The following is a 16,473-nucleotide window of genomic DNA, read 5'->3' as shown; positions in this document are numbered from 1 at the left end:
ACTCAGCAGCATTCAATAACTTTGGAAGTGTTCTCGCGTTAAATGTCCGAGCGTCACTGCTAGAACGCCAATTTTACTCTTCCGTTCATTTGTTTTGCTGTCCATCCAGTCATCTTTTTTATCTGCCCTCAATAAATAAGCAAATCTACTGGTGCTTTGACTCAATTATTACAGAGTAATACTTTGTTTCCAAAACATCCCTTATACATTATTTCAGTTTATTTGTAATTGCTTTGCAGGCATATTTCCCAACTAGCTCTATTAATTTCTTCCATTATACGACGTTAATCTGCAGCACAGTCAGGCAATCCAAGGTGGCCATCTACTGAGACGCACATAGAGTGTAATTCTCATTAACGCTTAAAGATCCCCGAAGAGACATAGATAACGCCGAGACAAGTAATTTGATGTGAAACACGTGGAGCCGCAAATGTCGGGAAATACCCCAAAGGTGGATGACAAATCTTGAACTTGTGCCGTCACCAGATGAAGTACCGCCCCACACGTGCAGCGCTTGGGCTTGTCGATTTAGACCTCGCTGTTACGGGGCACTGCTGTACGTTCCTCCGCTAGGCTACTCTTTCTTCAAACACCTTTTGTAAATATCGTCTGTTGTAAACGTACAAGTTGCAGAAGTATTATACTCGCTGCAACCAAGCAAAAGCTGTTCTTATTTCGTGTTTCTTTCCTTTTGTCCCTTCTTTTGTCTACGGATTTTATTTAGTAAATAAGACGTAGGTAATTTACTGATAGCGATGAATTTCTGAAGCTTACATCCATTTAATTGAGACGCAATATGCTACGTTTTTGTTGCAGTGTATTTCGCAATAAACCGTGGAGATTGTAAATGAAACAGTAAATCTTATCTCAATGTAAAAACATAATGTCCTAACGCAATGAAAAAGCAAGTACTCTCCGCAAGACGCAAGACTCAAACCCTGAGCACCACGGGCTGAAGTCGCTCACGACGGCCCAGGGCAGCACCGACGTCAATTCCAGACTTGGTTCTGAACAATCAGATGCGGCACAACGATAGCCTCAAGCATTGCACGTGAGGCGAGGTACGTCATCTGATGACATCACATGCTTGACATTTGTCATCTACTTTTGGGATATTTCCCGACATTTGTGGACCTGTAGGTCTTATATCAAATTATTTCTCTCGGCGTCATCTACGTTGTTTCAGGGGTTTTTAAACGTTAATAAGAATCACCCTGAAGGCAGGGCGTCCCAGTAGAAATGGACAATATTCTGGAATATGACAGGAACGATCATTGAAAACAAAAAAGAGTTTAGTGAAGATCGCCTCTAAAATGCATAGCTTAAGAATTGTGAACACTTCTTCAGTAGAAGAGACGTACGATGGCTATTCGGAAACTAAGTTCCGATTGGTCGCGAAATGGAAAGCATAGTGAAAATGAAAAATGTTTGACTTGCAACAATTAGCTATCCCTCCCATCCACTTCTCTACATAGTCATCGCTCCGACTTAGACATTTCTCGTACCAACTTTCCAATACCCTCGTCATAGAAGGCAGCCGCTTGTTCTTCTTTGCAAATTCTCTACGCAGATCTACAGCTCGTTGTCTGTGCCAAAACAGTGTCATTATAGCCAGCAGTTCATGTGAGCACAGATGAAGCTCAGCAGGAGGCTATTAATTGATGTATTGTCGGTGATCAAACGCTTTCTTCATTGCCTCGCAGAATGCGGCCGAGGGTTGTCACGAAGGAGGAACGGTGTGACAGTTATGTGTCCTGCACAACAGGCGTAATCTCTCACCAGGCCCCTCTCACGTGGCGGGAGAGACTATCATATTTAAGTGCTCACTGTTCACTCAAAACTAAAAAGAGCGGCTCGATACGGTCGACGGAGGCACACTAGAGACACTGCCCAACACATCTGTGCAAAGCGTAATCGGAGTTTCACTGTGGTTTGCATTTCGCTCGTGATCGGATCCTACTTCCCGAATTGTCAGTAGCGAAGATGAACAAGTGCTCATAGCTCTTAAGGTAAGAACTTCAGTGGACATTTTTGTCTTATTTTAGTCCATATTACCGCCTCTCAAAATATTTAAAGCAAAAGACTTTCTGTAGAAGAGATTTGTTTCACAGTATGGAAGATGAAAGAGAGCTCTTAGCTCTTAAGGTTTGTATAGTAGACCTTTTTGCTCTGTATAACAGTCCCTCTCATACCTGTGAATACTGACCACTTCTCCTGAGACACCCTGTTCAGGCTACAGGAAAAACTACATATCGGTATTTGTATACATAGCCTGCACCTTGTATATCTCGCAGAAAAAGTAGTCATTTAAGAGTAAACAGAGTTTAATTTTGAGTTGAATACTTCCTGTAGCGTCTATTCTTGTTATAAAAGTGAACACTAAACGTTTTCTTCTTCTTAGTTTCACCCTTTTTTTGCGGTAAGCTGGATCAATCATTTCTTTGTGCGTTGTTATTTTCTTAGGGCCCAGTATTTCTTCATTCTTTCTGATCTTCTTCTCTCTCTTCCGAGATGAAGGGTTTGGACTTTTGTGTGGATTTGTCTTGGGACCTCATGTTTTCATCTTTAGTAATTAATTTAACTGTTCGATCAATAAGTGAATTTTCTGATATCTTTAATTCTACTAGGTCTTTCTCAGTTTCTTTAAAGCAATTGGGCTTCGTTTTTCGGTTACGGAAGAAGTCAAACATTTGTTGGTTAATCTGTTGGAATTCATTCTGAGAAGATGACTATAAGAATTTATTCTCCTTTTTCGCATAGAATCTGAAAGTTTTTCAATTTTCTTGTAGAGAGTTTCATTTTTGATGTATATAATCTTATTGTCTTGAAATTTTGGCCCAATGATTTTTCTTAAAATTTTTCTTTCCTTTAGCTCAAGTTTCTCCATCTTGCCTCTGAAATTCATGTTAAGTGTTTTTGCTGCATACAGTGCTTCTGGCTTAATCACTATCTTGTAATATGTAATTTTGGACCCCCATGAAAGGAATTTTTTGTTGTATGTATTTTTTGTTAGTTGGAAGGCCAATTCAAGTTTATTTTTTCTGGATTCCATTGCTACGCTTTCCCCAGCATTCCAACTACTCCGTTCTCCGAGATATTTGAATTCTTTTACTATTTCAATCTTCTGTTCTTGAACTTTGAGGTATTTACATGTGTGCTTGATGTTTGTGAATATCTTAGTTTTTTCAAAGGAGATGAGAAGACCTATTTTAGGTGCTTGTTTCTTTAGTTCAAGCATTTGCTCCCGTGCTTCTTCCATTGTTTCAGCAAACAGGGCCATATCATCTGCAAAAGCAGTGCAATTTACTTCGTTCTTCTTTTTGCAACCCAGTGTTACACCACTCTTAATATTTGTGTTCCATTGTCTAACTACTTTCTCAAGCGCACAATTGAACAGCAACAGTGAGAGCCCATCCCCCTGTCGCACTCCCGTTTTTATTTCAAAGGGTTCCGATAGTTCGCCCATAAATTTAACTTTCGAAAATGTATTTGTAAGGGTCGCTTTTATAATATTAGTTGTTTTCTTATCCAAACCCATTTCTTCCAGGACTGCTAATAGAGATTCTCTATCAGTCGAATCATATGCTTTTTTGAAATCAATGAAGGATATTACGTATGTCTTCGCCCTTGATTTTTGGTATGCCATAATGTTTTTGAGGTTTAGTATTTGTTCCGAACATGATCTACCCTCTCTAAAACCTCCCTGGTATTCCCCGATTTGCAGGTCCAATCGCGGCTCTGACCTGTTCAAAAGGACTTTAGAAAGAATCTTGCACGTTATATCCAGCAGTGATATTCCTCTGTAATCTTCAAACCTTTCTTGTGAATAGGGTGGATGAGAGCTGTTCTCCATTCTGCGGGGGTCTCTTCTTCTTTCCAGATTTTATCGAAAACACACTTAAGAGACGTAACTGCATTTTTGTCAGCCTTTTTTATAGTTCGGCCACTATTTGATTTTCTCCGGACGCCTTGTCGTTTTTAAGTTCTGAAATGACCTTCTGTAGTTCTTCAGTCGTCGGTGGTTCTGAATCCGGCTTCTCGTGGTTGTTTGTGATAGATTCAAATTTTTGAAGGATGGGTTCACAATTCAAGAGTTTCTCAAAGTAGCCTGCTAGTATTTTGCAATTTGCCGTGTTATTGTGAGCGATGGTTCCATGTACATCTCGAAATTGGAGGGTGGGTGCTTTGTATCTTGATAACCTTTGTTTGAAAGTTCAGTAAAAGCTTCTTGTGTTTTTTTTATTAAATTGTTCATCAATGTGGAGGAGAGTTTTGTTTTCACGTGTCTTTCTAATCCTTTCTATATTTTTATCTACCAGTTTTCTAACTCTAATGTAATTCAATCTGCTTTCTTCTGTTTTCTGTGATTGCCAGTTTTTCCATGTCTGTTTTCTTGTTTCAATGAGGGCATCACATTGCAGTGACCACCAGGCATGTTTTTTTTTTACTTTTTATGTTAATTGCTATCCGTTCGGCTGTAGTAATGAAGTTTTCCTTGATATCCCCCCCCCCCCCCCCCCCAGCTTTGTGTCTGAATGGTTTCTGTTGCTTTTGTGAATTCATCTGACTTTAATACATTTTCTGTGCTATACTTCCGACCCTTAATTTGTTTCATGCTGCGTTTCCTGTTTGGGATGACTTTCAACTTAATTTTAGAAAGGTAGTGGTCTGAATCCAAGTTTGCACCCCTGAGTACCCTAACATTCGTAATTTCTTAGCTAGAAATCTTCTTGATTGCCACATGATCAACTTGAAATTCCCCAAGGTTAGGATTTGGAGATATCCATGTCTTTTGTCTTCGTGGTATTTTCTTTAAAGCCGTGGATTTAAGAATTAAATTGTGTGCGTGGCAAAGTTCTATTAGCCTCACACCATTTCTGTTTGTTCTCTTGTGTGCAGTATTTTCTTGTATCTTTTTTCTTTACCAATCTGTGCATTAAAATCTCCCAGAAGAGTGATGATGTTTTTATCTGGATTTTCTGAATAATGACAGCTAGATGATTCCAAAAGGCCTCCACTTTTTCTTTGTTTTCCTGTTATTCTCATTTATAGGGGCATGTGCATTGATAATTGTGTAGATTTTGTTTGTGCTTGGGAATGTAACGTTTTATAGTACGTATTCTTAAAGATAACGCGTTATTTGAAATCCCGATAGTCACGATCTCGTCTGAAGTTTTGATGTATTGTTAACGTATAAAAGCCAACGACCTTGCCGCAGTGGTAACGCCGGTTCCCGTCAGATCATCTACATTAAGCGCTGTCGGGCTTGGCTAGCACTGGGATGGGTGACCGTCAGGGTCTGGCGAACGCTGTTGGCAAGCGGGCTGGACTCGGCCCTTGTGAGGACAGTTGAAGAGACACTCGGCTGAGCAGTTGCGGCCCCCGTCACGAAAAAGCAACGATCGGCAGAGCAATGGGCTGAAAAGGCCTCTCCGTATCCACATGAGAGGAGTGTGCTGACCACAGGCCTATCCAGTAACACCTGTCGGCCGAGGATGACGCGGCGGCCGGTCGGTACCGCCGGAGTCGGAGAAACGCATAAAAACCTAACAAATAATATTTTGTGACACGAATTCGCTCAAAACGAAGCGACTAATAACTCATTCTTTTGTCAGTATACCCGAAAATCAGTTCTAAAACAGCGGCATCAACTAAAAACATGTTAGTGTCGTTCAGTCGCATACAGCCAAACTCGAGCCCATCAAAAACTTTCTACAGTCTTTCAAGTTACACTTATTCGTAATTTTTTCAAAATTACTTCGACTATCAGTGAGGAATGTGCGACCTGTGATAGGATAGTGAGTAGGGGGATTATATGTCAGTCTTATAGGAAGTATTTTGATTGGCGGGGGAGGGGCGGGGTAGTGCTTCAGTGCTGTGAGCAGCCCCGCGTTCACCGTGGCAAAGGAGGGCATGCGTCTTTGACAGAATCAGCACGCTGGAGAAAGAATGCTGAGTTCAGCGAGCTCACCGTGACCTCAGCAGCTGGCGAATATAAATGCAGATGTCGATCTGCACGACAAACCGCCCACACAAATGGCATGTCCCCTACGATAACATCGTAATGTTGTGCAATAACAACGAGGCACCTCCACGGGGGAGCCCTTTGTCTAGAGCTGATGGACATGTATCACCTTGAGCAGCTACGGAAAATTTTTTGGTAGGACGCCAAACTATGAATCTTTGGGAACGGTGATGTCCATTAGGGTGGTAATTGCAAGTTACGGGAAAGGGGAGTTCGAAAAGGTCGGCGTTCAGAATGTTCCAAAAGATTCGACACAGGACCTTCCAGAACGAAAGTGGTAGGATATTTCGGATTGTTTAGATAAAGTACGCAGTCTCAGATTGGCCAAAATGGCAGTTTCGGCGTGCTCACGCCGAGAAGGAGCAGGAAAGTATCAGACACTTCCTCTCTGGGAGCCACGGTAAGCACTTCTTCGCTGGGATCCATAGTAGATGGACTTGATCACCGAGAGGCGCAGAGAACGGTCCTGTTCATCGTGAGTGGAGAAGGAGATTCGCGAGCAGGTGGGCTTTGCCATGCTAGCGTCCGACCCTCCGTGCGATCTCACTATACTTCGTATCACGCAAATGATATACCGGGTGATCAAAGAGTCAGTATAAATTTGAAAACTGAATAAATCACGGAATAATGTAGATAGAGAGGTACAAATTGATACACATGCTTGGAATGACATGGGGTTTCATTAGAACCAAAAAAATACAAACGTTCAAAAAATATCCGACAGATGGCGCTTCATCTGATCAGAATAGCAATAATTAGCATAACAAAGTAAGACAAAGCAAAGATGATGTTCTTTATACGATATGCTTAATATGTCCACTACAATAGCTTTAGTCGAGGAATAATGTTGTGATCAGCACTGTGAAGCATGTCCGGAGTTATGGTGAGGCATTGGCGTTGGATGTTGTCTTTCAGCATCTCTAGAGATGTCTGTCGATCACGAAACACTTGCGACTTCAGGTAAGGCGAAAGCCAATAATCGCACGGACTGAGGTCTGGGGACCTGGGAGGCCAAGCATGACGAATGTGGCGGCTGAGCACTCGATCATCACCAAACGACGAGCACAAGAGATCTTTCACGCGTCTAGCAGTACTTTGTTTTTGTTCTAATAAAGCCCCATGTCATTCCAAGCATGTGTGTCAATTTTTACCTATCTATCTACATTATTCCGTGGTTTATTACGTTTTCAAATTTATACCGACTTTTTGATCACCCGGTAAGTATCGCGGCCAAAGCGTACGAAATTCGTACTGGGTGGTAGGTGTGTTGGTTCAGATTGATTAATCAGTGACAATGTGGTGACCTTCCGGCCAGGATTTTTCTCTCTGGGGTTCTGTTCCTCTTTACTCACTAGTCTTCAGATACAATCATCACCAACGCTTCATTTCCGCGATTACCAGTCGGTTAACACGATTTCTTGTTTGTTCAGTCAGTTTTATGAAAATTTTCCCGTTCTTTCCGTCTGAGAGACTCACAATTATCCTATGCTTATGTGTGTGTATGCGCTCATCATCCTGTAATGACTATTTGACCCTAGTTTGTTCTGCGCAGTCATTGAAGTCATAGCAATAAAAGTACGTAATTTGTAACCCTTGTGTTATTACAGTAGCTGCTAATTCCTGTCACTACTTAGTAATCGTTAATGTTTAATCAGGGCACACAACTACAGTTCACCTCACAAGCTGCGACATCGTCGCGAATAAAACAGTGACCCGTATATACAATAAGTTTCCTTTAATTTACGTGGTGACAAACATTTTGTTCAGAGGCTACTGGTTTCGGTCTATAATGAGCGTCATCAGATCTGCATCAAAAAATGGGAAAAAACATAAATACACTCGCAGATTGTCTACAGCTTAAAACAATACATGGACCATAATGAAAAGTACTACTGACAATATATGCATTTGTGCGCTTTAAGTATGAAGAGGCATACCTGTTTCATTAAAGCAAAGTCCTTATGTACTGCAGCGATAGTCAAATTTTAAATGCAGAATCAGCACCAGCATCGTGTGTTGTATGTTCACCAGATGTCGCTAATGTCGGCATACACTAGTTCTCAATAATTAATTGAACAGCGAAAATAAAGGGGGATACAATAGTTGAAGTCTGTAATGAGCTTATAACGTATAAAAGGCATTACACTATAAAAACAATAAAAAGAACACGACAAAAGTAAGATTGTTAAAAAGAGGAAGAGTTAAGAAACAGTAGTTGACATATGCTCCAGTGCCAATATTGTAGATAATGACATAAATATTAAACACCTTTGATAGTGCACCGGATAAATTTAACCAACCATAAAACAAATCGCTAAAGGAGCCACAAGTGAAAGAAAGCATAGTGGTGCAGATCACCAGCGCCCTCTGTTAACATACTGGAGCCATGCGTAAAACGTACGAAAGCGAAGTAAATATGTGAAGTAAATATTCTGCACAGACTGGAGAAGGGCCGTGATCTTAATTTGTTGGAGGAGCTCGGAATTTATAAAGCAAAAAATAAAGTAAAACTAAACGGCTTAACTGGCAGAGTGACTTTGTTCGCAGTGCCTACTTTGCTTTATTTGACAATGTTTTACGCTAATCGATGCACGCCTGTGTAATGTATAGTTTGTTGATAATTTCACCTAGTATTGAATGCCCCAGATATTTACTTCGTTTTCGTATGTTTTACGCATGACTCTAGTATGTTCTTGTTCCTTCTCTGTTCATTTCATAGACTGCATTAACCAGATAATGTGGATCATCCACTGAATTTTATCATTCTTGTCCCCTTTTTAACAATCTTACTTTTGTCGTGCTATTTTTATTGTTTTTTTATTACTGTAATGCCTTTTATACGTTATAAGCTCATTACAGACTTCAACTATTGTATCCCCCTTTATTTTCGCTGTTCAATTAATTATTGAAAACTAGTGTATGCCGATATTAGCTACATCTGGTGAACGAACAACACACGATGCTGGTGCTGACTCTGTATTTAAAATTTGACTATCGCTGCAGTACATTAGGACTTTGCTTTTATGAAACAGGTATGCTTCTTCATACTTAAAGCGCGCAAATGCACATATTGTCAGTAGTACTTTTAATTATGATCTATGTATTGTTTTTAAGCTGTAGACAATCTGCGAGTGTATTTACGTTTTTTACCATATTTTGCTGCATATCTGATGACGGTCATTATAGACCGAAACCGGTAATCTGTTAACAAAAAGTTTGTGACGATTGACGTAAGTTAAAGGAAACCTACAGTTCACCTGTTAGGGCAACCCTTTCCTTCCGTTTCTGCGCACTGAATTCCTTTACACACGCCAGGACTGTAAGCACAGGACTTGCACCTTGAGAGGGGATACTCAGTGTATATTAGTGGCAACGCAGATCGACTACAGCCTTACCCCAGTGGCACTTTGCACCATTCTCACTTGTTTGAACTTTTCTGCTCCCGTCCGGTTCCTAATCCATTACTTACGGACACATTTCTGTACGTCATTCTTGCATTCGCAGCGCCATATTTGCACCTGGTGGCCGAAATTGGAACAATTTTTTTTCAACCGTAAACCATTTCCGCACCAACACTTTGCAGTGTCTACGAAGTTTCGGTGCCGTACAACATTTACAGCCGTCAGCGGACCTCCCAGAGTGTCGGCACTTCCATTACGACCACCTGGTATGTCCGATGCGCGGGGCGAGTTCCCGACTGCTGCCGTTGCCCGCAGCGTACCTGTCCCGCGGCGGCACGGCGGTCCTCACGGTGGACTGGTCGTCGCTGGCGGCGCACCGCTGCGGCCGCAAGTTCGCCGAGGCGCAGGCGGAGCTGGTGGGGGCGTGCACGGCACGCCTGCTGTCGGCGGGGGCGGAGGCGGGGGCGCTGCCGCCCGCGGAGCGGCTGCACGCGCTGGGCGCCGGGCTGGGGGCGCACGTGGCCGCGGTCGCCGCCGCCTGCCTGCCCGGCGGACACGTCGGCAGGCTCACGGCGAGTCTCTCTCCGCCTCGCGCTCACTGCCACAGAGGAAACTGCTCTGTCTGCTACATACCCCACCAGTCCAAAAAGTTTCCAGACTATATTAATTAAAATGGGGGGAGAAAGCTTTCGAAGTGTACCTAATGGGAACACAGGGATAATAGTGACCATGTCTTAACAAGTTTATTGACAACGAAATATGTGTGCTTCGACGGAAAGTTCAAAAGACACAAATTACAGGATTGGTACAGAGGCTTGACAGCATTACTGTCTGACTGCTTCCACTTTCTAATAGCACCGCTAGGAGCTTCACAGGAAAATGCACTTGCAGGGAAGTTATCCAAGTTCTGAGAATGCCCTCCTGATTCGTTCCAACATAGGCACGGAAAAGTCTATGCTCAATGCAGAGAAAACAACGAATAAAGCTGAGAACAGCAGCGTCGGTCCCTACGATGATCTCGGAGAGCGTCGAGAGATGGTCACGTGAGTAGCACCCGACCGGAGGCCAGGAGAGGCTGGTGCACTTTTTTTTCTTTTTTTCTATATTGCGATTTCATTTCCCTGTCCAATATGGGTGGGGGAGGACTGTCAGCGGCACTATCCGCCGCTCTTCAGCCGAGTGACACGACCACTAAAATAAGAATAAAATGTGAAAAACAAGGGGAACAGAAAACAGAGTAAAAGGAGATAAAAATAGACTGACATGCACACCTTCATGGGGGACAGTTAAAAAAGTCACCAGAAAGTTAAAAATCACAGTTGGCGATTCTTAAAGCACAGGGAAGACACTGAATGGACATGCACAGGTTAAAAGTCGGCCACAGTATTAAAAACATGTAGAACAACACACTTAAAACCCACTTGTAGCACCCACGGCGAAGACTAAAACTGCCAGGTGGGACCTTCCGAGGGAAAGGTCAGAGAGGATGGAAAAGGAGAGGAGAGCAAGGGGCAGCAGGCGAAGCGGCGGGATGAAGAGAGTAGGGGCGTCAGTGGGTACACAAAGAGGCAGGAGACATGTGGGGCGGGAGATGAAGAGGGAAGACAGGGCAGGAGGGAGTACAGAAACACTGATAGGGGGCACAAGAGAGGGATGGGGAGTAGGAGGGGGAAGCCGCTCAGGAGGAGGGAGGGGGAGGAGAGGGAGCCCTGAGGAAGAGGCAGGAAGATGGGGTTAAAGTTGGTAGGAAGGGTAGGTGTCGGGGCGAAGCTCGTCATCCGGGAGGGGTAGACGGTGGAAGTTGTGTTGGGAAAGGAGATGGAGGGTGTGGAGATGGAGAGTGGGTGGGACACAACAGTAAAGGTGCAGCAACTGGTTGGGGTGGAGAGGAAGGGAGAAACCAGGGGGTGAGGGGGATCAAGGCAGCGGACAATATATAGTGTGCGGATGTGTTCAAGGAAAAGGAGAAGGTGGGGGAAGGGGATGAGGTCATAGAGGATGCGCATGGGGGGCGGAAGGCAGATGCAGAAGGTGAGGTGGAGTGCATGGCGTTCGAGGATTTGGAGGGATTTATAGAACCGGGGAGGGGCGGAAATCCAAGCTACGCTGGCGTAACAGAGGATGAGGCGGATCAAGGATTTGTGGAAGGATGCAGACTCCATGTCCGGTGGGACAGGAGTTTCAGGAGGCGGAGGCGGTTGTGAGCTTTGTTGTGGATGCTAAGGAGATGGGGAGCCCGGGTTAGGTGGCGGTCGAGTGTGAGGCCAAGGTATTTGAGGGTAGGAGTGAGGTGGATAGGACAGCCATAAATGTTGAGGTAGAAATCATGGAGGTGGAAGGAGTGGCTGGTGCGGCCTATGATGATCGCCTGGGTGTCGGAGGGATTGATATGGAGGAACCACTGGTTGCACCAAGTGGTGAATTGGTCAAGGTGGGTTTGGAGGGTACGTTGGGAACGTTGAAGGGTAGGATAAAGGTCTAGGAAGATGGTGTCGTCAGAAAACTGGAGAAGATGAACAGGTGGGGGAGGTTTGCGCATAACAGCAGTGTACAGGAGATAGAGGAGAGGGGAAAGGACAGAACCTTGGGGCACGCCAGCGGGGGGATAGAAAGTACGGGAGTTGGAATTGTGGACGGTCACATAGGATGGACGATGGGAGAGGAAGGAAGCAACAAGACGGACAAAGTTGATGGGGAGAGCATAGGTCTGGAGTTTGAAGAGGAGCCCGGGATGCCAGACACGTTCATAGGCGTTCTGGAGATCGAGGCAAACAAACATAACGGAGCGACGGGAGTTAAGTTGGAGGGAAAGAAGATTGGTAAGGTTAAGTAGCTGGTCGTCGGCGGAGAAGGAAGGCCGGAAGCCATATTGGGTAAGGGGAAGGAGGTTGGCTGGTGCACTCCGTGCGCCGGCCTTTGTAGCTGCCGGCGGCGGAATACTCGCCATACTACTTCCTTGTCACGTGTTGTGCGGACGCGAATTGGTCCCTCGGAAGTGTCGGCCTCTGCCGGCACTGGTACCGCCTGCTGTCTGTCCGTGACTGCGATATGCAGAGCTCGCGATACTGAGGCGTGCAGGGGACATGTTGGCGACACGCGTGCCCGAGAAGTTGCCGATATAACAGTTGACATAGTGGTTTTAACACTTTACGTGTTCTACACTGTCTCCCCCACTTGACAACACCGCCTACAACGTTCCTACAACCGTGTGAAACTTTCAGGAAAGTCTTTCTTTGAGATGTTGTTTAACTCACGCGTCATACTGGCTCGAATGTCGATTGCATCGTCAAAGCGTTCACCCTTCATACGAACATCGCACTTTTTCATTTTGCGATAGATTCGTATTGATAACACTAACTCTTGTCACCCGTAGTGATTTTTTTCCGGGCGTTCATGCATCGTTGTTTTTGTTCGGCAGGCGAGGTAGCCACGAGAAACTTTTCACGAACTTTTCTCTTTTTCAAAAAAATTATGGATAATCTGAATGCTCGAATAAGAGATGTTGCTCCATTGCAATATGTGACACAACAACGACGACACACTATAGCTGCACGACCGTTTCTGCCAGCTCACACCTGTCTCTGTATCTGCATACCTGTTGCTTACAGTTGTCAGTTGAAGCTGCCGCCGTAATTGCCGCAGTGACGGCGCTTATACGGCAGGAATAAAATGAGTCTCGGAACTTTTTGGAGCGATGGTGGAGATATCTTTAGTGCTTTGAAGCATGGAAAAAATCAGTTCTTCTCTTGAATCAGTGATAGAGTTATGGTTTTTCTGAACATAGGCTAAATTTTTGCACCTGGAGAAGTTTTGTGCTTGGAAACTGACAGGCACAATACTTTGTGCAGCCAGATGTGGGGAGCCAAAACTACCAGGCTCCCTCAGATGTTGCTGGAGGGAGCAGTCCGCCCCACTAGACGTCAGCTCGCAAACACAGAGTGGTCTATAGGTATGGAACAATCCTTCTAAAACAAAAACACATCGATACACAAAAATTTAAAACCAAGCAGTATGAGATAGGGGAGGGGTAAAAACGATGAAGCTATGTTTGCATCATGGTGGCTATTTTGGAGACACCATCTTGCATGAAAGGGTGTCGTAGGACATATCAAACAGACTGATAGTTACACGAGTGCGTAGCAGCAGTTATTCTTGTCTTACGTTACATTTTGTACAGCACAAAACAAATCGTCAGGTGTCCACATCGTCAGAAAAAAATTACACTTAAATCGTACACAAACTACAGGAAAAAGTATGTGCTGTTACCAGATAGGGCGTGAGTCAAACAGTTGTATTTGAGTAACTATAAATTTGACTTACATTTTAGTAACATTGGCTGTAAGATATTTTGTATTTATTCGTAAATTTACTTTGCCTCCAATTGTCACTTTACAACGCAGCATAATGTTCCATAGTGAGTACTAACAACAGCCCTGAAAGAGAACGTGGGCTTTAGATCTTCAAAGCGTTTGTTACATCTACAAGACCGCTTAGAAGCGGAAACAGTAATTGAATGTACCGAATTAGCCGCGGAGTGTAGACTCAAAATATATTCCAATGCCTCAACATCTGGCTGTTGCGATTGAGACTTACCCATATCTCCTCCCAGTTTCTGCTCTATCCATCCTCTTGCTATCTTTCAGTTAGATGTCCTCAGTACACCTGCATAGTTTGTACATTGCAGATTAAGTACTAACAGTCTGCACTAACAGCTAACAAGAACTATAATTCTCCGAATTATTATTATACTATCAAACAACATTGTATACACATATTGTGAAAGAATGCGATGACTGTATATCATTTCATTCTTCTAATAGTGATTGTTACTTGGGTAATTAAGAAATATAGAGGTCATGGTAGTATCCAGATGGTGAACCGTAAAATTCATGCACCCAATAAATAAATAAATATTGTCAGCAGTCGCCTTAACTATTAGGCTACTTGAGTACGATTTCAAGCATGGTTGAAACTATCGCCGTCACTAATGTTTCAATGTTTGATTTCAGAGTACTACTATTGTGTTTCGCCCACTTGTCTAAGGTAGGGAGCCTAGGAAGCTGTTTTCTCCGATCGCTAGACAATAATTCAAGCAAATCGTATTAATGGAGTTTATTAGACGAAATTGAACTGACAATAGTTCTTGGCGTATTCACAAAGGTATGCCTCCAGCAAATGGAGACATGCAAATAATGAACGTCCTTCGCTATATACAATTTCATTACAAGCAAAACAGCACAGTTCATAAGTCATTGCTGTAGCGTTTGTATGACGGCTCGTCTTCCACCCCTCCCGCGGCGCTTATATTCTCTGCGCGAAGAGGCCGCTCCTGTCTTGGTGCCGTCCTAGGGAGGGGTTCGTCAGCGTGCTATCAGCTGCAGTCGTCTCGCAGCCCCCTCTGCTCCTCCGTCCTCGATCGTCGTAACGCCGGAACAACTACAGCCAGACGCTGGCCCAGGGGGTATGTGGGAATAGCCTCACTGGTTTACCGGAGTCGGTGGTTAAACGGTACTTACCTTGCTATTAAAGACGTACACTGCCGCACCAAAATAGTGAGGCACCCAAACGACATGCCGCACGTTTGTGTAACTTCGTACACGTACACAACACTGACTGATGTCGTATGTAGCTAAAGTTGCAATTGTCTGTAACAGAACAGCCGCGAGAATGTATTAGTGTTGCTCATGTTTAGTGTCGTTGCTTGGCGCGAGCAGCGTCAGATGCTGAGTGATCACGCTGAAGGACACTGGCATCTGACCGAGTCCAAAAGGTTCTCCATTCGGCCGTTAGCCGAATAATCAGGTGTGTGAGGCATTTGGATGTGATAGCGGCCCGACGTTCGTCTGTATGGGAAGATGTGGGCAGCCATACTTGCCCTAAAGGTGTTTGTCGACAATGTGTGACCACCACCACTAGAGGAGATCGCCATGCTGTGCGCCACGCACATCTTAATCCCTACACATCAGGGCCTGCCACCTGAGAACAGACACTGGGCTCCCTGCAACATTCTGTCGTTGGCTGGAGACTAAGAGCAGTCGGCCTAGGGAGCTGCAGCGCCGTGGACAGGCTGCCATTAACAGCACAACACAGACAGCTGCGTTTCGAGTGGTACCGCCACTGGGAAGTGTGGACTGCTGATGGGCATGTGGCACCGTGTTGAGCGGCGAATTGCGGTTCTGCACTGTCCCAGATAACCACCATGGCGGCGGCCTCTGGGGAGATCCCATTCTGCCAGCGTTTTGGAGACAGACAGCTGTGTTAGTCCCGGCGATATAGTGTGGTGATCCATTGGGTGTGACTTGAGGTCACGGCTAGCACCGACTGAGGGTAATCTGACAGCTCAACGTTACATTACGGACATCGTTCGTCCACATTTGTTACCGCCTCAAGTGGCAGGATTGTAGTGATTTTTCAACAGGACAGCGTTCCCCCACACGTGGTACGTGGCTCTACGAAGTGTGTGGGCGATGACGAGGCGCTCGTATGGCCGTCGACCAGTCCCCGATAGGACGTGTGGAAAACCACCACGGAGCTCAGGGTTAGTGACCAGGATATCAAGCACCAGTTACAGCAGTTGTGGGCCTCTTTGCCTCAGGAGAGCATACAATGTCTTTATGAAACCCTTGCCAACCGAACTAGGGAATCCCTCTGGGGGCACAGGGGATGCGAAATCATACTGATATGTAGGCTTTGTAATCACTTAAATAACATCACATACCCTCTCAATCCATGTGGTTTCATTTCGTTTTCCTTACTCTTTTGAGTGTTCTCTTTTTATGACAGGCAGCGTATCGGAAGCAAATTAAATTCTCTGAAGTGAAAGGAATGGAGGAAACGTCAGTGACAATGAAAACTGGTGTTGCCTCTGGATACATACTCGGACAGCCCTTTGGTTAAGGCGACTGTTGGTGGCGAGCAGGAGGTATTTTCAACTATCACTCTGCGTTCATTAGACAGCAATTTAGTCTTATCTCAGCGGTTTGCGCTGATCATTGAATGTTCATTGTTTTCAACCCCATCGATTTACTGATTTCATTTCAGTTCATT

The 16,473-nt window shown here is 44.5% G+C and overlaps 1 protein-coding gene across 1 annotated transcript in view; it reads left to right on the top strand.

Moving 5' to 3' along the window:
• The window catches only part of LOC126285274 (uncharacterized), a 63,208-nt gene that overhangs the window by 28,672 nt on the left and 18,063 nt on the right, over positions 1–16,473 (top strand). Inside the window, exon 4 of the mRNA XM_049984564.1 lies at positions 9,742–9,940. Coding sequence (XP_049840521.1) covers positions 9,742–9,940 — 199 coding nt within the window. The remainder of the gene's footprint in view (positions 1–9,741; positions 9,941–16,473) is intronic.

Source organism: Schistocerca gregaria, chromosome 8 (genome assembly GCF_023897955.1).
Source record: "Schistocerca gregaria isolate iqSchGreg1 chromosome 8, iqSchGreg1.2, whole genome shotgun sequence".
NCBI lineage: Eukaryota > Metazoa > Arthropoda > Insecta > Orthoptera > Acrididae > Schistocerca > Schistocerca gregaria.
This window is presented reverse-complemented; position numbering and strand designations above follow the sequence as displayed.